This window comes from Rhinatrema bivittatum, chromosome 14, assembly GCF_901001135.1.
Source record: "Rhinatrema bivittatum chromosome 14, aRhiBiv1.1, whole genome shotgun sequence".
In the NCBI taxonomy this organism is placed as follows: Eukaryota; Metazoa; Chordata; class Amphibia; order Gymnophiona; family Rhinatrematidae; genus Rhinatrema; species Rhinatrema bivittatum.
This window is the reverse complement of record NC_042628.1, coordinates 24653715-24677844: the sequence shown is the minus strand read 5'-3', so window position 1 is coordinate 24677844 and position 24130 is coordinate 24653715. Positions and strand designations below refer to the sequence as shown.

The 24130-nt window shown below is 43.1% G+C and overlaps 1 protein-coding gene and 1 long non-coding RNA gene across 2 annotated transcripts in view; one reads left to right on the top strand and one right to left on the bottom strand.

The window, feature by feature from the left end:
* Nucleotides 1-19087: 19087 nt before the first annotated feature.
* SOCS1 (suppressor of cytokine signaling 1) lies at nt 19088-21749 on the bottom strand. The gene is given in 4 exon segments (XM_029576623.1): nt 19088-19858; nt 19861-19948; nt 19980-20118; nt 21553-21749. Coding segments are annotated over 3 exon segments (642 nt in total). The 5' UTR covers nt 20039-20118; nt 21553-21749; the 3' UTR covers nt 19088-19363.
* Nucleotides 21750-21851: 102 nt separating this feature from the next.
* The window catches only part of LOC115075820, a 41243-nt gene continuing 38964 nt past the window's right edge, over nt 21852-24130 (top strand). Inside the window, exon 1 of the long non-coding RNA XR_003852618.1 lies at nt 21852-22040. This is a non-coding gene — a long non-coding RNA (uncharacterized LOC115075820). The remainder of the gene's footprint in view (nt 22041-24130) is intronic.

Genomic DNA, 24130 nt, shown 5'->3' with positions numbered 1-24130 from the left:
GAAATAGTTTGGCTGTACTACTACCACTTCCATCCCGCCCACCGAGATTACCGTTAACCCTGACACATAGCGAGCGAACATTTCTTTAAAAAAAAAAAAATAAATAAATATATATATATATATATATATAGTTAAGAAAGGCATCTCATTTCTCAATCAGTCCTTTTAAAACAGATTCTAAATATATGAACTTTTTTCAGCCTCCTCTAACCCCACCTCCCCCCATCCTCCTAGATATTTATTTCAAAACTATCTAAAAGTCTCAGAATTTTACACTTCCTTCATCCTCTTCATGTTAGGTCGAGAACAAGGTTGGATGCTGCATAATGTATTTAGCCTCTTGTAATTTGGGATTCTTAGAAATGTATACTCCTCGCATGGCTTTCCCTGGCCACAGTGGATTTATAATCTGGAAGTTTACCTCTTTCAGTGTCACATCTTCAGGTCTGAAAGTTTTTCTACTATTAAAGCAGAAAGGAAAGTTGCTTACTAATCCATGCATGATTAGAAAAATGTCTCACGGAAGGGGTGTCCTACTTAGTTAAAATACAAAATGCAGGCAGTTTACAGGATATTCTCTGCTCAAAGGCCACGCCTGAAACTACCATTATACAACTTGTCAAGATTAGTTAAAAGGCCTGGTGTGCAGAGTGCAGGGCAGAAGAAATGCTATTGATTTTCATCTCTGCGAGTTACTGAAAACCAGAAGGAGGGGGGGCGGGTTAACTTCCAGTTAGCATCAAACTGAGATTATGACTGAATTGTCTGACTGAGTTTAAACTATATTTCTACACTGGCAAACTTCGGGGAAGTAGCTGGGTTTGTTTTCCAGGAAGAGAAAATGAAGATGGAACCTCGCTGTCTTGTGGTTTTTCTTTTTTATCACATCTAGTAGAGAGACGACATCACAGCCCGGTGCGTGAGCACAGCGCAGACTCACTCCAGACTTACGGTAGAATGTGCCGTGAAAGCTGATGTTCGGCGCGTGCCGAAAAGGCAAACTAAAAGAGCAGACACAACTTAACAGTTTGTGTTTTCAGCTGCTTGGAGAGACATGGCATGCTTAATTCTTCAATCCCCTCATGGAAGCAAACCATAGAACCTCTCTCTCTACAATTTACGACTGGCGTCAACCGCTCTAAATATTCCCTCGCCGAACGTGTACCCAGAATTAAATGCCTGAGATGCCCGGCTTCCTCATAAGTAGAAAATGTTAATATTTACAGGAGAAGCCTGTCAACTGTGTACTTTTACTTGATGGCAGTTCAAAGGTCTACAGAGTAAGGGGTTAAATTTGAAATAAAATGGTGTTCTTAGGATGATTATAAGTACCTTTAAACAACTAATTCCTAATTCCTCTTGGATACTAGTAAAAGTATCAGAAATTATATTATTTGCACTGGATGTATTCAGTCCAAGCACTGTGAAGCCGTCTGTAAAGCCACAGCCAATGTGAAGCAACTGGAGCCAGTGCCGACGATGGAATTCTTGATTTGTGTCTAACCTGACTGCTGCCAAGGGAACAGGTAAATTGCAGAGAAGTTCCTCACATTTGTTGCAGTGTCAAAATAATGCATCAAACCAAGACATTAGATTTGTGATTCAGCATGGAAGCTCCAATCTAACAGCTCTGCTATCAGCCCCGATGAGACGTTAGCCTATTAACAAGAAGTTTAACAGCTCTAGCGACTAAGACTGAGGTTCGGCTAACTAGCGGGCTGATACTTTAAAGTGCGCTCCGGTGGAGCGCACTGTTAACCCGCGTTTGGACGCGTGTTTTCAACATGCTAGCCTTACCCCTTATTCAGTAAGGGGTAATAGTGCATCGAAAATGCGCGTCCAACCCCCCCGAAATTAATAGCGCCCACAACATGCAGATGCATGTTGATGGCCCTATTAGTTATCCTCTCGCAATTCAGCTGCACATTTTACTTTCAGAAATTAGCGTCTACCCAAAGGTAGACGTTAATTTCTGCCGGCACCGGGAAAGAGCACAGAAAAGCAGTAAATACTGCTTTTCTGTACACCCTCCGACTTAATATCATGGCGATATTAAGTCAAAGGTTTCAAAAGTTAAAAATTAATTAAAAATTAAAAAAAAAAAATGTTAAATCGGCCCGCGGCTCACAAACCGGATGCTCAGTTTTGCCGGCGTCCTGTTTCTGAACCCATGGCTGTCAGTGGGTTTGAGAACCGACACCGGCAAAATTGAGCGTCGGCTGTCAAACTCGCCGACAGCCACCGCTTCTGTCAAAAAAGAGGCGCTAGGGACGCGCTAGTGTCCCTAGCACCTCCTTTTACCACAGGCCCTCATTTAAATACTTGATCGCGCGCCCAGGAGAGTGGCCTGGGCGCGCGTTGGGAGAGCGGGCGCTCGCCTCGGAACGCCGGCTCTCCCGCGGGTTTTACTGTATCGGCCCGGAGGGATGGCTCGAGTCAATCTGCTGCCTGAAGCGAGGGATAAGATGGTGCTCCCCCTCCCTCTCAAGGCATGGCACAAGTCAAAAAATTAAGAGGGGCGACAGTGCCTCTCATTTGGCCTTTTGGTGATTTCAAATGCTGTGAAAGAGGGAGAGCAGGGGTCAGAATTCCCAGAGGAGTGGCAGAGTGATAATGTTTCTAGGAGCTGCTTCAACATCGTGAAGGCATTGGAGCCAATGTAATAAGCCACGCTGAGCCTATCGTGGGTTTTTCAGGGCTAGCCTTACTCAGGTATGTAATATTGGTTTTGGTGCCGAAAAAACCCTATACTACGCTTACAGTATCTGCTTTTTCAATGACAACTGAGAATCAAGAAAAATTAAGTTTCTGATATTATCAGATAAATTAATGACACCCCTTCTAAAGTGGATGCAATAAAGTCCTACAGGGAGGACCTCAGTCTTCACCAGGTTCAGACATTGCTAATGTGTCCTCATCCAAGTACTAATCTCCCTTAGGCTCTATGAAATGAAATCCACAGTCACCGCCAGATGGGGAAGTACAGCTGTATGCTGTCTGCATAAACATTATTCGATAACCCTACAGTACCTATTAAATGACAAAATGCCTGTAAATAGGTATTTAAAAAATTTGAAGACAGGACAGACCCCCAGAGGGTCTCCTGTTTTATACCCACCAAGTGGACTGCTTACGTCCCATTTGGGCTTGCTGCTGTTGGACAGAAAGGAACAAAGGAAACCGTCGCCTGCTAAATGACTATGCAAGATAGCATGGCTCACAGTATCAAATGTGGATAATTATATCAAGGAGGATTCGAATTACTGAACCTCCTTCATCAATCTCCTTCAAAAAAGCATCACAAAGTGACAAAAACAAGGTCTCTGTGCTGTGTCCAGCTTTAAAAACACTTTGATGAGGACACAAATTATATTCTTGCAGGAATTCAAATTGCAGCAAAACAGCAGCCATCTCCAATACTTTCTTCATGGACCCAAGGTTTCCCACAGCCCTAGAGTTATTCAAACCCTTAGCCACTTGTCCCTGGCAGATGACGTACATTTAAGACTGGCAGGTTATAGATTTACTAAATCAATCCAATTTTAAAAAAAGCAACAACACGCACACAGCAGAACCATTACTATTAGTTTTGGGAAAAGCCATTTGTTCTTCTCTCATCTTTATTTCAGATTCCAGGAATCGTTGGCAGACTCAAGCACGTCCATTTATAAATAAACCTTTCCAGGATATTTATGTAGGCATTGCCTCTTAATAACCAGGAGATTCATGAATAGGATGCACTGAGTACATTTATTTTCAACGGGACAATATGTCACACGGGCAACTCAATTCATAGTTTTTTTAGGCTGAAAGACAAGAGAACTGTGGAAGCCAACTTTCTTTTGATTGCCAGCTTTGTTTTTATGCACTAAACCAGGAGAAGGTAAAAAAATAGATACACTGTGCAGCTGGAGCCAGTTCTGCAGAAAAGTGAAAACGCTTTCTTTTTTCCACCTTAAAATATGAAAATCAGATGAAGTTCGGGCATTAGCTCTTTTCCCTGATTACATCTTCATATCCACCTATATTTTTTTCCTCTAAAAAGCGCGTCCTGTTTTCTTTCAAAGTTTGTTTTATAGCCACTGGTGGTCTCCACAGGCAAAATGTTCCATGATTTCACCACTCCTTTAGTCACAAATTATTTTCTTTGTAGGGGTTGAAATCTATTTCCCCTTACCATTAGAAGATGTCACCTTGGTTGGTTTGTTGCTTCTAGGATGAAAAAGATTGCCTACAAGATCCCTGTAAGGTGGGCATAGTCAACTGCCAACCCATAAGCCGTGTGGCCTTCAGGTCAGTTTTATTCTGCCTGCGATCTGCCAGTTTGTCAGCCAGTTTCTCCTATTTTTTGTAATCCCCCCTTCCCCTTCCCCTTCGCCCTGCCATTGCAGAGATGGCCATTGTCTAGGGTCAAAGATTACGACTCTCTCTGGAACCCAGCACACATGTACCCTAAGTCCAACCAGTAGGTGTCACTGTTGAAGAATGGCCAAGGCTCCCTCCCAGAGGCTATGAGCATTGCCATTGAAGGCTCCCCAGCCCTGGCTTACATGGGCAATGGAGGATCTGACTAAGTCTTCCATACAGCAATATGCAATACTGCCACTGAGCCATCAAGCTGGCCCAGCTAAGAACTAAAATGAAATCTGGCCCAAAGACATCCTTAAAGTTGTTCCTGTCAGAGAATTAAGAGCATTGTTGAAAAACCCATAAAGTTAAGATCCTTTCTCTGTAAGAAATTAAATTAACTTTGGCATGTTCATAGACCGGTGACATCTGCAAGAGCTGGCACCTCTGTATCTGAATTTTTGGTTGATCATGTAATGTATGGTCAATTCATGTAGGAGAGAGGATGCCTCATTTCTCGCACTTCGCCTGTTCCAGTTGACCTTTATGGGGTTTTTGTAAAGCATTGTAGAGCTGCAATGAAATGCAGAGAAATCACAGAGACAGGTGCACGACTGAAGTTTTTCTCTGCCTGCCAAATTGGAAATAAAGAACAGGTTACACTCATCTACAGGGTCGGTGCTTCAATTAGGCCAACTAAGGAAGGGGGTGACCAACTCCAGTCCTTGAGAGCTACAACCTGGCCAGGTTTATTTATTCATTCATTACGGTAATTTATATGGAGGAGGCAGTGCACACAAGTCTCTCATGCATATTTATTGTGGATATCCTGAAAACCTGGAAGGTTTGTGGCTCTCAAGGTCCAGAGAACCCCTGAACTAGGCCGTCAACTAGAGTGCCGCATCTTTGGCGAGAGGAGGCTTGGGGACAGCACTGGAGCCCATGCTGTCAGTGGCTGAAGAGCACAAAAGTTGCTGCCAGTAGGTAAATTGTAAGGGGAGGTGGGGGGGGGGGGGGGCAGGAATCAAAACTGCTGATCTGTAGTAAGAAGGAAAAAGTTACCCTTGCTCTTAACTTTATGGGTTTTTCAACAATACTCTTAATTCTCTGACAGGAACAACTTTAAGGATGTCTTTGGACTTATTTTCTAGTATTTTGGAATACTTTTCTAGTATTTTAATTCTATGCAATTAGAAATTTTAGCTGGTTTCTGTCACAGAAGTGCTATTGTTTTAGATGTGGGCATGTGTATATGTACGGGGTAACTTTCAGAAGCCATTTACCTGGGTAAATACTGATTTAGTGGAGGCAACTGGCTGGGCGAAACCTACCTAGCCCTTACCCATGTAGCACTATGAGTGGGTATCAACTGCACACACACACAACAAGCAGGCGAGCCCAGGGACGTCTTTAAGTCCAGAGGAGGGAAATAATGACCATAAATTACACATTCAAATCTAAGCAAGTAATGTTCCATGGTAAAAGCAACAGCAGAAAAAGTGGCTGCAAGTCACTGTGCTCTTATTTCCTCTTTAAAAACTGGTACGAAATCCGAGGGCAAAAGCATCCGCGCGGGTACATTTGGAAAGCCAGGATTTTTCCTTATAGAACACTACCTTTGACTGTCCTCATCTTTACAGACAAAGAGGCATTAATGAGACTTATAATGCAGCCCTTGAGAGATAAAGAGACAATAATGGTGCCTAACCGAAAGGAAGCATAAAACAATGCAAACGAATGTGCACAGGCCTCCCTCTTCGTTTCTTTTTAGAAAAAGCTTTTTTGTTCCATATCCAAGGAATGCATTCTTAAAACATGATTTATTTATGAACGTATTCCTTTTATATACTGCCGTGTTAAACTGGTGCTTTGTGCAGTTCGCAATACACATGAATTGATACAAGTGTGCTTTGTGCACTCTGAAGCTTGTAACAGACATACGTTAATTAAACAAATTGCATACAAGCAAACTGCATGGATCAATAGAGAAAGTGAGCAATAGGCAGTAGAGATTGATACTGGATAGATGGGAGGTAGATGGATGCGGTAGGTGTGCCATCTAGTGTGTGGTAGGGATCAATGTGAAGGAGGCATCATTGCTTTTCAGAACAATGTCTTGGGAAGGTGGATCTGAATAGTCAGGCCTTGCAGTGTTCCTAAAGACTAGGTAGTCCTTGATGGCTCTTACAGTATTTCCTTTGAGATGCTGTTCTACAAGTTGGGCGCCCAGGCAGGAGAAGGCCCCATTATTAGTTTTGGTTAGCTTGGCCTCAGCTGTGGATGGGATGTGCAGGCAGATTCTGAGCTGAGTGGAGCGTTTTGTCAGTGGCATACAGAGTCAGCCAGTCTCTGTTATATTGGGCTCTTGGTGGCAAGGGTCTTGTTGACTAGGCAGAGAATTTTAAATTAAAGCTTGCTGGTAACAGGCAGCCAATGGAGATGTGGTCAGGCAGTTTTAATCTTCGACGTATGTGTGCTGCTGGGATTTTGGACAAGCTGGAGGTGGCGGACCTGGGAGTTTTTTTAATAGGCCCACCTCTAGTGAGTTACGTCCTGAGGTGACCAATGCATGTATCGCTATTGCCAGATAATCTCTTGCTACGCACCATCTCAGATTTTGGATGTTCCATGGCTGAAGGAAGGATGTTTTAACTATGGAGGAAATCGATGTGTGCATGGGCAGTTGGAAGGTGACAATTTTAGCTTCTTCACAGATGGGCAAGGCATTGCATCCTGTCAGCATGGCTAAGAGTGCACGCATTATGGAACAGCACTCAGCCACAAAGGATAACAATAATTAAATAACTGACGATAATTTTGCTGATTATATTTTGCTGTCAGTGGAATATGTTATTTTTTAATATGTATGTTTTATTGTAATCCGCTGAGATAGGAGGATCAGTGGAATATACGTTTTTGAAACAAATAAATGATGGCTAAAAAGCTTTTTACTTCAATAAATTGTTTTGAAAATAGATGTGTACTTCTTGATGAACTGTTGGATGCTCCATCAGATCCCTTTTAGAGAACAAAATGTAGCTGTTTGCTTTGCCGATGGCCTTTTTATTTGTCTAAAATTTTATTACAATTTAAAGTTAGAGCAACCAGAATGCAAAATTATGTAAATTAGCTCCTTTACTATGAGCGCATGGTAAATGTATGCACGAAAATCGCTTTGCAAACCGCTTTCGCTAAAGCTTTAACTGCTCCTCACTGAAGGGTAATTGTTAAAGTTTTCGTGAAACTTGTAGCAATATTATGTGCACCATATTTCTACCAGTCCTATTTGCATAGAAATCCCAGTAGAAGACTAGAGATCACGAAATATTTCTCCCTTTAGTACATCGGCCTGAAAGTCGTCACTTTTGGTACTGTTCCAGTTCCTGATGCACTACAAACACTAGTTTTGGATGTCTTGGGTTCTGTGCCAGCTGAGCACCGCGGCGTGCTCTATGGATATGGTTTGTAAGCTCGCTTTTTGTTGCGTCCATCGGTCTCAGGCGGCTTCGACCTTTGTGCCTCACCTTTCTTCCTTCTCTCTCAAGCCTTGGGAGTTTGGTTGCCATTGCTTCTTCATGCCGCTCTCCCCAGCATCCCCGGATTGGCAACGGTGTTCGCCATGTTTCTCCTGAGGGCCTCCTAGGGTGAGCGCACCCTAGGAGGCCCACGCCACCCACGTCTTTATCCACGTCATGGCGGGAACCTCGGGGGCGTCACCTCCAAGTGATGTTATCACATCCTGGTATTTAGCCTGCCCTTCGTTTGCTAACAAACTGAGTTAGCAAGGATTGGATTGCCTCCGGTATAAGCTGCTCTGCCACTTCCCAGCAGCCGCTGGAAGCTCTCTCTCTGCCCTTCGGGGTCATTCATCACTAACCTAGGTACTTGCTCCTTGGGGGCCCTTCTTCTCTCTTCCAGGTACCTATCTGGGAAACCAGGTACTCGCTCCTCGAGGGCCTGCGCTCCCTACTCTGGTGCCTGCATCTGATCTGCTTCTGCCTGCCAGGATCTTCATCAATACAGCTAACTACTCAGTGAATACTAACTCTCTCAGTCTGTCCCACCTTCAGCTTCAGCGCTTGGAGTCTACATCTGACTCTGCTACCCTGCGCTGCCTTCCATCTACTCAAGTGTGAGTGCCGTGCTGTGGCTCCTGCAGAAGGAGGAGTTAGCTATTAGTTTCGGGGGGGTTGGACGTGCGTTTTCGACGTGCTATTACCCCTTACTAAATAAGGGGTAAAGCTAGCGCGTCGAAAACGCTCTTCCAAACGCGGGTTAACAGTGCGCTCCAGTGGCAACTTTTCAAAGTTTTCAAACTTTTCGACGGAACGCACTGTACTGTATCGGCCTGATAGTAAGTATCATTGACGTGCACACCCTCTAGAGCAAACTTCAAGTCTGGTTGAAGCCAGAGAAGCTCCTATTACCATTGCTTCCCAAACTGGGGGTCCCAGTGGACTCAAGTGGGTCATAAGAATTGCCATACTAGGTCAGATGAGGGTCCATCAAGCCCAGCATCCTGTTTCCAACAGTGGCCAATCCAGGATACAACTACTTGGCAAGTACCCAAACATTAAATAGATCCCATTCTACTAATGCCAGTAACAGCAATGGCTATTCCCTAAGTCAACTTGATTACTAGTAGTTTATGGACTTCTCCCGGAACTTATCCAAACCTTTTTTAAACCCAAGTACATTAATTGCCCTAACCAGATCCTCTGGCAATGAATTCCAGAGCTTAATTGTGCATTGAGTGAAAAAGAATTGCATAAATAAGCTACATGCTAACTTCATGGAGTGCCTCCTAGTCCTTCTGTTATCTGAAAGAGTAAATAATTGACTACATCTACCCGTTCTACACCTCTCATGATTTTAAAGACCTCTATCATATCCCCCCTCAGCCATCTCTTCTCCAAGCTGAACAGCCCTAACCTCTTCAGCCTTTCCTCATAGGGGAGCTGTTCCATCCCCTTTATCATTTTGGTTGGCCTTCTCTGTACCTTCTCCATCGCAATTATCTTTTTTGAGATGCGGCGACCAGAACTGTATTCAAGGTGCGGCCTCACCATGGAGCGATACAGAGGCATTATGACATTTTCCATTTTATTCACCATTCCCTTCCTAATAATTCCTAACATTCTGTTTGCTTTTTTGACCATGCAGCACCCTGAGCCGACGATTTCAATGTATTATCCACTATGATGCCTGGATCATGCCTCATTTTGGAGGTTCAAGCAGGAAAATAAAGAGAAAAAATTGTGCCTCAAACAACTAGAAAGGTGCTTCCCCCACCCTGTGGAACTCCCTACTCTCAAATATTAGACTGGGCTCAGATCCCCTTACCTTCTGGAAAATAGTAAAAACCTGGCTGTTTGAGGAAGCCTGTGGCACTAGTCAAGCCTAAACCCAGAACAACAACATAAAGGCCTCTGACGTGGGGATTTGTGTTGGCCTGGCTGATAACCCAACCCTGCCCAATCACTCCAACTAAGCCACTTTCCCCGAGGAAAAACTACCCCCATCCGCCTGACCCTAAAATACCCCCACAAAAACTTGTAAAATGCCCTTGAAATCCCAACACACTTGACTTTACTGTAACTCACTGCACTCACACATTTGTCTTGTTGACTTTTGTGTATAATCTCTTTGCTGGAAATCTGATGTAACTCACTTTGAACTCTTTCTGTTGGAAAAGCATGTCAGAAGTAAACAATGACTTGACTTGAATTGCAAGATGTCAGTTCATAATAGATTCCAAATGCCAAACGTAGGGATCAGTCAAAAGTGGGTCAGAAAAAGTGCGAAAAGCTGGCAAGTCAGCTCGCTCACACAGTTTGAAAATGGTGCATCTTCCGCCCAAGGCTTTAAGTTCCTAAAACTGCTGCAAGAGAAAAAAAAAAAGTGAAGAGATTAAAAAAAAAAACAAACCCACACACACACAAGAAAAATGCATGCAAAAGCATTGCTGGATACTTGTCCAAGCCATAAATTTCTTCCTTCCTAGCAGAAGTGTAAGAGTCCTTTTTCCTTAGGATTCTGTGTTCACATTCTTTTCTGGGCTATCTTGTTCTTTCCCCTTCCGACATGCAAGAAATAAACGCTTCAGGAATAATATGCAGCAATTCAAAATTCGGCTGATTTCGTCCTGCAGTCAGCCAATCCTTAAATCTGGCCCTCAGCAACCATCTAGAGGTCATCCGATTTATGCAGGGCATTTCTTTGGTCAGCGGGCAACTACAGCCCAAGATTTCAGTCATGTCAAACACTGCACCAAAACAGCTGGCGTCACCAAAACCGCTGTCACCTCACCTGCGCGGCTTTGTTGGACACTGAAATGACTGCCCTCCCATGACCCTTCTCCTGCCCTTTAAAAAGTTAATTTTGAAAAGCCTGAAAGAGAGGGTAAGCCTTGTAGTTTATAATACTTCCCTTTTCAGGTGAGGCCTTGAATTCCTAGGTAGATATTCTTACTTTGCATGTTCCTCTGACTCCATTTACAGTAAATGCTCCATTTCCTGTCACCAAGCTATGCAAGTACTTTTGGGATTTTTTTTTTTTTTTTTTGTTCAGTTCAATCAGATGTGTTCAATGACGTTTCTAAGCTGGAGTAGTTTCAGTCTGAGGATCTTCCTAAAAACAAAACTGAAAAAGAAGTGTTTCCTCTTTTTTACTGCTTATTTCAATATGCTAGTAAACTGAAAGTACCTCTGCAAGCCTAGGGACAGATCCTTTTCCTGCTTTTCTTCCTCGGATTTTACACTTTCAGTACAGGACAGTGCAAATTTGCATAGGAGTTACAACATAACCTAGTACTCTGTGTTGTGGGGAAAGTTTAACCCATTATGTCTCAAATTTTTTAAAGAAGCTATCCTCTAGATAGGACACTGGGCCATAATGGGTTAAGTAGAAACATTTATCACCAGCTTAGCATAGCGGTATGCTTTCTTGCAGAAAAAGATCAGTTGCCCAGATACTTTCATGAATACACTGTTAAGGATATATTCTAGTAGGCAGCCATAGACGCTCTTTATCCAAACTAGCTTTTAAAAAGTTCCTATCCTGGAAAATGCTTGCCTTACTACTTTGCGGTCCCAGGCCCCAAAGCTTACCACCAAGCTCTGTAATAGTCTAAACAGGTATTAAAACTAAAGAGACTGCTGCCTAGACCCAGAAAACACCACTGCATGAGCATCCAACCCGTTGTGTCCCATATATGCCCAAACGTACATTTTTAGAAACCTAGCATACAGGATTACAGGATTTTGGGGGGTGGGCTTAATTTCCTCTTGCTCCTTTCGGCTACAGAGCCATGGCCCTTCATTTGCAGCTACCAAGGTTGGGGGTGGCCAACTCTGGTCCTCAAGAGCCACAAACGGGCCTTCTTTTCAGAACAGCCACACTGAATATGCATGAGATAGATTTGCATACAGTGTCAGCAATGCATGCAGATCTGCCTTATGCATGTTCCCTGCGGATATCCCCTCACATGCAATATCAGATCAGACTGAAAAGGAGGCCAGAACTGGCCCGATGGCTCAGTGGGAAACGCTGTGCACGAGTCTGTAATTCCTAGGCCTTCCCCCCCCCCCCCAATCCCCAGCCAGGGAACCTGCAGCAGCAATACCCACAGCCCCCAGCCTCAGCCATCGCTTAACAGCGTCCCCTGGTGGCCAAGCTCGGAGTCCCAAAAGGGAATCACAGCCCACAGCCACTGCTTGACACCATCACTGCAATCGTCAGAGTCTGGGCTTCTCCCCATTTGGGTGACACCAAATGGGGAGAAGCCCCAGGTAGTTGTAAAAGAAGGCTCGTAGCACCAGAGCTCAATTAAGGGCAGCTCCAACTGCCCAAAGGCCCAGGAAGAAACTCCAAGGTCAAAAAAAAAAAAAAAGAATGAAAAGGCCGGGGGAAGGTGGGCTTATTTTGTTCTGTTTTGTACGAGGCTAAAAAAAAAAAAAAAAGTAAATAAATGTGAATTGCTAAAATATAGCACTTTATGGATACATCAAATGGCAGTTAGATTTTGTTTTTAATTATCAGCAATTAGGGACTTTAAAAAGCATCATAAAGAAACCACGGGGCAACCTGCAAACCACTACAAATTGGTTACCCAGCATTCCCCCACATAGATGAAGGAAGACGGGCTTGGGGGTTCACAAATTGCACCTCCCAAGGGGTCTAGAGAGACTGAATTGCTGCAATGTGCTGGCTCCTCTTTCTTTGGCTGACGACTGCAGAGCAGGAAAGCCGCTCTCGAAATAAAGGCCAGGGAGAATCGATGGCTTGAGTGCATGGGCAGGAGGAAAACTGCACTGAATGGCACCGAACGCAAAAGCCTGCTCCGGAGGTGGTCAATTTGTGCAACTATAGAACAAGGGGGCCGGGTGAGCTGTATTGACGTCTGGATCCGGTCAGTGGATGACCCCAGGGGAGCGGCTTTCTTGCCTGGCAGTAGAAAATAGCCTTCTCTGCTGACTGAGCCTGCAGCCTGCTTCACTTCTTGTAAACGGCTTCGATCAAAACAAGATTAAGCAGCACCAGCCCAGCTCCTCTGCCAGCGAAAGTCATTTCTGACACTTAATTACAATTGAATTTCTGATACCCAGCTTGCCAAATCACCAAGAGCCCGGCCGCGGTAATTGCTCAAAGCCACTCAGTTATCTGCTCGTTTCTATAGTATTTTCTTTTTTTGAGCGCAACAGTGAAAAACCAATTTTAAAAAGAAGTTGCCGAGACGGTCAAGGAAATAAAAAGTAATGTAAAGGTCAAAAGCGATAGGCAGCCAGCCAAGGTGGTGGGTGCCGTCCGGAAGAGAAATATAGCCTTATTTATTTATTTGTTGAGTTTTATATACCGTCATTCGGTAAAGCCATCATAACGGTTTACAAAATTTAAATTGCAACTCTCTTAACAATTGTGGAAAAAGTATAACAATGTGCATATTAAACAGAGGTTAAACATTTCAAGTGCAGAAAGTATCATTAATTGGGAGGAGGAGGGATTGTTTGTTCTGGTTGGAGAGAAGTTATTTTGAGGTTTTTGGATGAAAGTTCGATTGGGAGATAGGATGTTCAGAAGTATGAAGGTCAGTGCAGAATTAGCGAAACTGCAATGTTTTTAGGTCTTTTTTTGAACGTTTTGAGGTTGGGTTCTCAGATCTTTAGGTAGGGAGTTCCAAAATTTAGGAGAGGCAATGGAAAAAGCTCTTTTTCTTGTTGTTGTTAGATGCACATCTCTGATTGGGGGTGGGGGGATGTTTAAGCATCCTGAGTTGTTTGAACGTAGGTTTCTTTGAGGATTCTGGGGGATTATGTTTAAGCCATTTAGTCCTTGATGATCATTGTTTAGATTTTTATGAATGATGGTCATTGATTTGTGTTCGATGCGTGCTTTAATTGGGAGCCAATGAAGTGAGATCAATATGGGCGTTATGTGTTCATTTCTTTTTGTTCCTGTCAGAACTCTGGCTGCTGAGTTCTGCAGAATCCGGAGCGGTTTGAGGTTTGAAAAAGGTATTCCAATTAGTAAGGAGTTGCAGTAGTCGAAGGTGGAGAAAATGAGTAGTTGTAAGACCGTTCTGAAATCATAAGGCTTAAGAAACGGTTTTAAGTGTCTTAGGGTTAGAAGTCTGTGATATCCTTCTTTAGTTTTATTTGATATGCTAGAATAAATGCCATGAAGCCATATTGGTTCCCCCCACTACACCCTCCAAACCATGTCTTTCCTTGGATGCTCCCATAAGAATACCAGAACTTTCCTAAACATTAACTCACTGAATACAGAGGCCACACTTTACTCAATGTACATATGTACCATTGGAGCACTGCTCATAAGTTTACTTTCCTCTGTAGTGGCAGACGTTTCCACGCACAGGGGCACATGCAGCAGCTCCAAGAATCCAAGGAGCTTTGCTTGCAGCAGATCTCCGTGGCCCGCGCTTGCTGTAGCCCTCAGATACTCTATATCCGGTGACTTCGTCCGTGCCGGGAGGGCGGGGGCGGAGAAGTTCGTGTGACGGTGCAAGCAGCGAGAGCTGACACGGGCTCTCTTAAGAGACCCAGAGAGCTGACATCATAAACTCTACCCCGCCTCCGAAGCCCAACCGCGACAAGGAAGTCATCTGCCAGTTAAGGCCATCCGGCCGTCCGCTGGGTGATATCGTGGGCTTCTTTTTCCAACTTTAACCTCACCGTGCAGGCTAGCCTCCGATTATCCGAAGGCTGCGAGCTTGAGGACCCGCACCTGTTAGGCCTCCTTCTGAGCTGTGCTTAAAAACGTACAAGGATTCGCTAGGCATGGCGCCATTAAATACTGCTAGGGTCAGAAGGATTCAGGTGGATAAAGAGTGGAAATTCAACAAATGGATAATTATTTACCCCCAAATTTGTATATGCTGATCTCCCAATACCAGACTGATCAGAAGGCTGTATGACCAAAGACAATATAGAGCGGCAATATGTTGCTTCATGTGCCTGTGGGTCTGGAGAACCTTATGCCCCATTACAAAAAAAAATGCCCCTTCTCTGCACTCTTATTCCTAAAGCAAGGGCATATTTCTTATCTTATTTACATATTTCTTAACAATACTCACCTTTAATAGAACTGTTCCTCTTGTTATAAAAACTCATTCCCTCAGGGAGCATTTGGGGTATTTTTTTTATGTGGTAATTTCAGCGTTTTATGCCAAACAGGAGAAATACACCCTAATTTATTTAACTGTGTAGGAATAGTAATATGACCAGAACAGCTAAGCCAAAAGCGTCGACCAATCTGAAGGTAGCAATAGGACACGGTGTGAGTGAGACCAGAGGTTGCATAGAGAAAAGGCACAACCAGCAGGAAAAAGGAGGTGATTACGGCCCCTGTACAGGTCTTTGGTGAGGCCTCACCTGCAGTACTGGGTTCAGTTCTGGAGACCTCATCTCAAAAAGGAAAAAAAAGACTGGATGGAAGCAGCTCAGAAAAAGGCAACCAAAACAGTGTGGGATCTGCACCAAGAGACTTGAGATGAGACCAGAGGACCTAAATATGCTCACCCTGGAGGAGAGGAGAGTTTACATACCTGAAACACAAATGAGGCACAAGACAGGGCCTTTAGACACTGGGTAATATATGCACAAGACAAGCAGCTCTTCCTTTGCCCGAAGTCCAGTCCCCATCTCTCTCCCTATGTGGGAAGGACTGTTTCACCCGATCTGCTGCTGACATCACTGATCTGATTAGTTAGAAGCTGAGCAGTTAGAAGCTGAACTAAAACCTTTTCTAATGGAAAGAAAGCAGGGAAACTCATGAAGTATTTTGTCACAGAGAGGGTGAAGACAAGAACAGTAATGGAAGTCATCAGGGCACAGGAGAAACCAAGAGGGGCCAATGCACTAAGGTGCATCCAGCCTAGTGCATGGGTTTTACTTGCAGTGCACAACAGCGGCCACTGAAATGAGATTTGGTCACACTAAACCCTCCCCCCCCCCCCCCCCAACAAATGCATAGTAGCATCCAACACATGAAGACATTATCTATTAGTGCCTGATGCAGGAAAGTGCACACAAAGGCTAGACACTCAGCGCATTTTTTTTATGATGGGGAATTTAAGTCCAGCTCTGGAGCCGAGTAAAGTTAACTTGCAGTCCAGGGTTCATGAGAAACGTTTATTGCAACACAGAGGACCATATTTTTTTTTTTAAACATATCCTCCTCCTTAGTATCATCCTGACAGTGCGCATAGCAAAGCATGCAGTATGTATATTGATTTAGTCAAACAGATGCACACTTTTCTTACGGCTGCACTGTTTAGATGGCCGTAGCAATGGGCACCTGCTATAATAAACCAGCATTGAAGCCAGCACAAGAACCAAAAAGAAGCGCAATCAAAAACAGACACTTGTATTGCGTGCCCAATGCAATAAACTCCTTTGAGTGCCAGACATGCAAAGTTGTCCCTTAATGTGCCTTTTTAATTTTTATAAACACACGCTGCTCCGATTTCCTTCTCATTTAAAAACTTGCATTGGATGCATAGGGGACATGGCTGTGCACACATTGGGGAAAAACAGGCGTGCGGTTTGAGCACGCATCTCATTACATCGGCCTCATGGAGTGGAAATGAAGGAACAGGGTAACTCGTGTTAGCTTCAGGTGTAACATTCCTGCAGGGGGGGGGGGGGAACCAGCACAGAGTAACAGTTCCTATACTTAACAGAAGGCATGGGGGGGGGGGGGGGTGACCTGCATGCAGCAGTTACTAGCCTAAACAGGCTCGTGGGCAGACTGGACGCATTTGCATCTTTATCTGCCATCATTTACTATATTACATACTTAAAGATGTTTAGATAGTATTTTGTCTTCAGACATTAAATTGTCAAATATTTTAAAATGATTCATGTTGCTTTTAATACACCAGAAGACCTGAAAATGCCTCTTTGAAAGGCTCCAGTGCAATAAGATACAGTTCCTAGACAACTCTTAGAGGTAATCACAGCCAGACTGAAAATGATTCTTTACACTAAACACATGGGAGAGACCATTGTGGGACCAGGAAATGCCCAGAACTGGTCCACACAGTCACAGCAGCCGCCAGAGAGCAGAATTTAAATCTTGAAATCTGAAGGGCTGAAATTCAAGACATGGGCATAATGAGATCAACTGTTGCACTGAGATCTGTCAGGGTCAGGAAATGTAAGACGGGCCCTTGAATTCCTGAAAGAGCCCTGAAACATGCCTTCTGGACACTTCAGCATTTGGTTTTTTCACTATTTTTAAAGGTGGATTAGATCACAGTTCCAAAATGTTAAGTGAAAAATCAGATTGTACTCTGAGGCAAAAGTAATATACATCCTCTCTCCCCAGGTTTTTTTTTTTCCTCTATCATCCTAAAACTTTTGTCCTATTTAGTTGATTGCTTTTAGAGTCTAGTTACCTGTAATTGGTCTCTTTTAAAAAGCTGCCTGCATGCCAGCTGTCAAATGATGTTTATGAACTGTACCACATACAAGGATAAAGGTATTTACAGTGATCCAATTCAGGGAGGAGTCGGAAGGTAATGAACTGTATTTCCCATAATGTATAATTTCTACCTACAACGTTTCCTCTCATTATACACCCTATTCCTCAATCATTATGTAAGTCACCATGTACAATGTAAATTACCTAGTTACCATGTAAGTTGCCATGTTATAATGTAAGTTACCTAGTTTCAATGTAAAATAAGCAGTCCTCCTGCCTTATTAGTTTATTGTTCCATGTGAACCGATATGATATCTCGATCGAATGTCGGTATATAAAAACAGTTAAATAAATAAATAAACTATACCACAGCTAGACTGAACAGTGGGGAAAGGCAGTAGTGGCGGCAAATTCATAACCTGTCCAAGCACTCAGAGAAGAGTCAGTTCAGTATAAAACGATTCCTAACAGAAGGAATTCAGTTAAGTTATTTAATGTTGGGAAGCAACACCTTCCTTTAATAATCTTCTGTTGGTAATGTCACTCCCATGGAAACCTCTCTTGAAGTGCAATCAGCCATCAGCATAGAAAGAAAAAGGGCAAAGCCAGAGCACTGAGTCTAAGGCTGAGAGGTTGATGTATCAACCCACGGATTCCACCACATGAGTGGAAGGATACTGTAAGAGGATTTTCTTGTTTCCAGGCCATTTGGATAATATGCAAATAGCTCCAATGGCAACTTCCATCTCAAAAGGGTAGTGAGAAAAATCACTTTTTGACAGACACTTAGCCACACCACTCTGATGTGTAGGCAATTTTCCATGAAATTTAGCTATTGACAAAATGTAACTAATGCAGAATGTCTAATGAGATGTGTATGTTTTCACAGCTCTGATTTTGCAAAAGCTTTGCAAACAGGTTAGCAAAAGAACAAAACAAAACAAAAAATAGGTATGCCAGCTATTTGACAGTTTTGCATGCACTATTAAAACAAAAACCAAAATACACCCAAACAAGCTATTTGGCATGTTTGCACCCTATCCCATTTGGAAACCTTTTCACACTTTGATGTATTTGCCTCAAGGTGCTGAATCAGTGTTTATGGATACAACCTAAAAAACAGAAGCCCTAATTATACTACAGTTCACATTAGCTAAAGCCCTATCTACTTAGTGACCCAGATTCTGTTGGGCTTCTTAGATGCCTCTGACAGTGAAGTTTGAAGCTCCCTTTTTAAATATAGTACTTTAAAAAAAATTGTATTGGCTTATCTATCAAACTGTTTAAAAAGGGAAAGCACTCTATAAAACCACATATGGTACACAGTCTTAAAATTGTTCTCTCAAAGATACTGGAATATCTTTAGCAGCCCACAGCTGGAACAGTCAGTGCACTTTTATATGGGCTAGTGTCTAGACAAGTTTGTTTTGTACAACACACTAATAGGGATGAACCTAACTCAAACCAGAGTATGTTGGAATGGATAGGATTTCTCTCTCTCAGATTTACTGCTAGTGATGACCTTAGTAGTTTAAATTGTGCCACAGGAGAGGGGAAAAAAAAAAAAAAAAAAAAAAAAAAAAAAAAAAAAAAAAAAGATTCCCTCTGGTGTTCATAAGATGTAATTAAAATTAAATTATATATTACATTACTCCCCCCCCCCCAGGTGGGGGGTTTTCTACTATACAGGTAATCTTTTGCATCTTAGGTTCTCAACATATTTGAAAATAGTCACAAAACAGTACACCTGGCTAGATAAACAGATGAATCAAAGAGTGATACACAGTCACACCAGGAATATTTTTTAAAAAAACTTTCATAATAAAGTTTATTTTCTTTTAAAATATTATAAAAAATATTTTCTGCTTAGCAGAAAGATAAATGCCAGGGGTTAAGCCCCCCTGGTTTGTGCAAACAAGTTTCTTGTGTAAACATTTAAAGTCAAGTGTTCAAGATTCATTCCAAAATACAATAAATTGCTACAAAAATAAACTTGATCACTATTAAATAATATAAAACTCCGAAAAAGCTGCAACTGTCCTTTCCACCCTTCTTCCACTTAATGCTGTGTTAGTTAAATCTGAAATGGGAAAGACTTTAGGTAGTCCTTCAGCACGGGATTGAGAGACACGTTGTCCAGGTTGTCCCTCCCAAAAGTTGCCACAATACTTTTGCGACAGAGTTCCTGCAGCGACCTCAGCTTGACCTTGCGCAGGGGCGTGACCAGAACCTTCTTGGGGGAGGTCACGTAATGTTCCACCAGCTTGAAGATGCAGTCGAAGGACTCCTTGCTGCCGTCCAGGCTGAAGCGGCCGCCCTGAAAGAGGATCCTGACGCTGGTGGGCCCGCTGGAGGTGTTCACGCTGATGGCGAAGAAGCAGTTCTTCTGCCGGCTGTCCCGCACCAGGAAGGTGCCGGCGGGCTCGCCCTTCAGCTTCTCGTGGGCGGCGTGCACCGTCATCGGCCCCCAGTAGAAGCCGCAGGCCTCCAGCAGGCTGCTGGTGCGGGTGATGAGGCTGAAGTCGGCGTGCGAGCGGAAGGTGCGGAAGTGCGTGTCTCCGCCCAGCGCGGTGGGGCTGGGCCAGCCGGCGGCGCTGCTGCTACGGCGGGCTCTCGGCAGCTGCTGCTGCTGCTGCTGCTGGCGCCGCCGCAGTTCCTCCTGCTCCTGGAGGCGATCGGGGACCTGGGGCTCGAGACGCGATCGGGGCTCTGCCACTGCATTCTCTGCCACCTTGTTGTGTGCTACCATCCTACAGACTGGACCAGCCTATGTGGTCTTCCATAGCGTCCCGTCCGGCAGGGCACCGCGGCTGCTCTTCAGTGCCTAGTCTGGAGCAAAAAAAACAAAAACAAAAAACCCAGAAAGATTAGTTACAAATTAAACACGCCAGAAGACAAAAAGATGTATTCAAAACAAAGCCTTATTGGGGGAGGTTGGCAGGGAGCAGTGTCTTATCTATATAATTCATCTCTATGCCAATTGGCAGATTTTTATACCCAGAACTCATTTTGGAGCAGCGATTGTATTCTATGCTTCTTTTTTTTTTTTTAGAAAAACCTTCTCCGTTTACAATTGGAATAGAAAATAAATGCTTGCAAAAGATAAATAAAAAAAAAAAAAAAGTCACAGTAAAATTGAACGCTAGGTATCTTTAGCACACATATGCCCTTACTTCTCCCAAGACCATTTCTAACTATTACGATCTCCAGTTGGAAGGCAAAGTAATTACATTACCCCCCCCCCCCAAAAAAAAATTCTATAAAAAAGTTTCAGGCTAAAGATGAGCTTATTCCATGAAGACAAGCAATACATGCAGCACGGAATCTGTTAATGAAGAGTTAAAATGCACCACCATGGCACTGCATAATGATGTTCTGCATTGTATATCCATAAACGATCGCCCAACACCACGTCTACACAATCCAGCTGCTTACACACAGCACCACCAGCGCTGCTGCTCATGCTCTCTCGCTGTCTTACAGAAGTGCTCCCTAATTTCCCCTATCTCCATAGCTCTCCACACCAAACCTCTCTACTACTGACAGCGCGGTTCAATACATCTCTGCTGATTGACTTGACCTTACCGGCATGCGCAGGTTTTAGACTTTCTCCTGAAAGTACCCAGTTATTGACTGCTCCAGCAAATTGAGAAACCTTAAGGCTTTCTGAGAAACCAATTCCCTACAGCCGGTTTTATAGGTACTCTTGCAGACTGACATTGATTTGAAAAGAAAAAAAAAAAAAAAACCCCAACACACACAGCAATCCAACATTAGCATGATTGCTGTTTCTCCGAATTTCTCAATGGGACAGAACATTACATTTCTCTTTTATCCAGCGTGTAATGGAACAGCAGTAGACAACTGCATGCTGTTACCAGCATAGAAAAAAAAATGTTGCGAGGTTGTTCTCAGCCTTATAACAAAATTTGTAGATATATTTATTTGCACAAGGATTGCAAATTGCTAGAAACAAGACTACCAGGGACATCTACATTGATACAGCCGCAGTTTAACTTTCTGCCTATTTCTACTGCGTTTTCTATACAGAAAGAAGAAGAGTACAGAAAAATACCAAAATCCACCTAAAAAAAAAACCAAAACCAAAAACAGATGGACTAGTAAGTCCTCTTCAAAGCCATCCACCCGTACATTAAGCAAGGTTCTTGCCATGAACTCAGAGCATCCGCATTGGGTTGTTTTTTTTTCCCCCCCACTCATCCGTGATTTTCCTTCTAAAAATAGCCGAGCAGTGCCGCTTACCTCCTCGCCGAACGATCACCGATCCCCCAGCCCACCCTAAAATTAAAGCGTGTTGAAAATGATAGCCAGCGTACTCCGGCGGAGCAGCGAGAGGCCCGGGCTTTAATCCTGTGGGTTGCAGCAGTGCGAAAAGCATAATCCAGGGAAGGTTACGTGAAGCAAATCCAAAGAGTCCCTGAGCGAGCTCGGCCGCGAGCGACTTCTGCTATCATTTCTTTGAAAACCTCCGCGTTTTAACTCGGCGCTGCCCCGTGCGCCCCGCCCCTCCCGGCTTTCCCAGAAAGCACGTGGCCCGCTCTAGTTTCACTTTCCATTCGGGGCAGCTGAAGCTGAGGAAGCGAGAGAGAAAGAGAGAGAGCGGCCGTAGACTGGAACGGGAGGGGTGCAGTGACCCGGAGCTTCCGACAGGCGCTGGCCCCGGGCAAGAAACGAGAGTAAGCATCGCCCTTCAGTTCCCCGCAGCGGCGCCCGTCTTGGTTCGCCTGGAGGTAAATTACCGAGGAAGGCACTCGTGCAGGGTCTGCTCTATACGTAGCAGTTCTTTTTTTTTTTTTTCTTCTTGTTCACCCTTTTCTCCAGAAGGGGTGGGGGAGGAGGACTCTGAGAATGAGGGCGCTTTCGCCTACACGGTTTTTGGGTTGTTTTTTTTAAGTCAATTTTTTTGTTTTATATAAGGAATTTGTTTTTGTTTTATATAAGGAAGTAACCTGAAAGGACCGATGTGTTCCCTTTTTTTTTTTTTAAGCAAAAGAAATTTATGTTAATGGGAATTTTTTAAGTAATGGACAACTGCAAGAGATTTAAAATATCTTAAGGAAGGATGCACAGAAATGTGCAAATGAACGCCAAAGCTGTATTTCTAGTAAGGTAACCAGATTGTGTTACTTCAAAACTATGTTTCAGACATTGTACTTATTCTTTGACTCGCTGATTAACCTCATAGGCTAATAGGGCTCCCTCAGTTTAAAATGTAACCATATTTAGTGTATTGTACTCTTTTTTGCAGAATCAGTATTCATTTTATTTCCATATTTCACTATTTACATTTTTTTTTCTATTTTAAAACCACATTATTTTGGCGATCTTATTAGCCAAATACAGGACAAATAAAAGGAAAAGTATTAATTAAGAAGATTATTTTTGATGGTGGGGTCTTTTTGGGCGAGGGCAGACACTGACTTTGGCAAGGCTTGATTGAACAGTTTTATAACTGCATGCTTTGTACATGTGCATGTACAAATCCCCTGCAGGAAGGCAGCAGCAGCAGCACTAGGCTGAAATTTGGACACCTACTTAAGCATTAGAGTTCCTAGGACAGTCACGCCTGAATGCCTTATGACACCATGAATGAGAATTCCAGGATCCGCAATACCATCTGGGTATCCAGGAGAGCAATTCCAGTGCTTAATATTTGCTCTTGATACCAAGTTGAAATTTTGGATCCCTGAAGACCCATCACAGGTACTCCTGTGACCTGGAATAATCATCTTACATTTGTACAGGAATTCTGCGCGTTCTTACACAGATGGCCTGTAGATTGATGCTTTCATTCCTACGTCTCGTTTTGCTGTAAGGCTTTTATGTTAAATTCAAGCACAAAGAACCACAGCTCTTGTTTTATGTATCAAACTATAAGCAATCAAAAAAACAAGATATCCAAACTTTATCCACTTGTGCTGTTATCAACACAAAATTTTATCCAATAATTTTTGAATAATTTTTGAAAAGGTATGTGAAACCGCATCAGCAAGCCTGACAACGGCAGTGAGCCCACTTGCCGTCCGGACTTCTCGTCATGTGCGGCGTGTTGTTGTATCAAATTTTTTATCTTTTGTTATTTTTATATAGAGGCAGCTTATTGTATATCCTCTAAGTCCCGTTTACAAGTTGTGAAATGCATCATTTGTCCCGCTCCGTCCCAAATGGGTGACATTTGGGACGGAGCGGGACAAATGATGCATTTCACATTGCATTTACCTTTTCAAAAATTATTCAAAAATTATTGGATAAAATTTTGTGTTGATAACAGCACAAGTGGATAAAGTTTGGATATCTTGTTTTTTTGATTGCTTATAGGCTTTTATGTTAAACAGAAACAGCTGCATGCTTGTATTTCGGCCTAACAGAGGCATCAGAGTGCATATCTATGGGGCTGATGTCCTAATGGCTTTTTTTTTTCCCATTCCGTGTCACCAGGACAAATGCTTAGTTCATTTGGACCCTGTGTTTACAATTTTTTTTTTTTATGCAATCTTTTATGTTTTGTTTGTCTCCATAAATTAACAGCGTCAGCTGAGGGACAAGGGTAACAAGGTAGGTCTTAAATGGTGGCAGCAGAGTGCCAAAACCAGCTTTAACTAGCATATATTATAAAAAAATAAAAAAGTGAATGTCAGACTGGAGTATTAAATAGAACACCAAATAATGACAATTAAAAGTGTTAAATGCGACTTCAGCATTGGAGTCTTCTAGAACACAGTATATGTCTCTCCTCTACCAGCAAGAGAAAAAAAATGTGTCTGATTCAAAGTGAAAGAGCAGTCAGTGTTGCTGGTTAGTTAATGGAACCGAGTAAGTG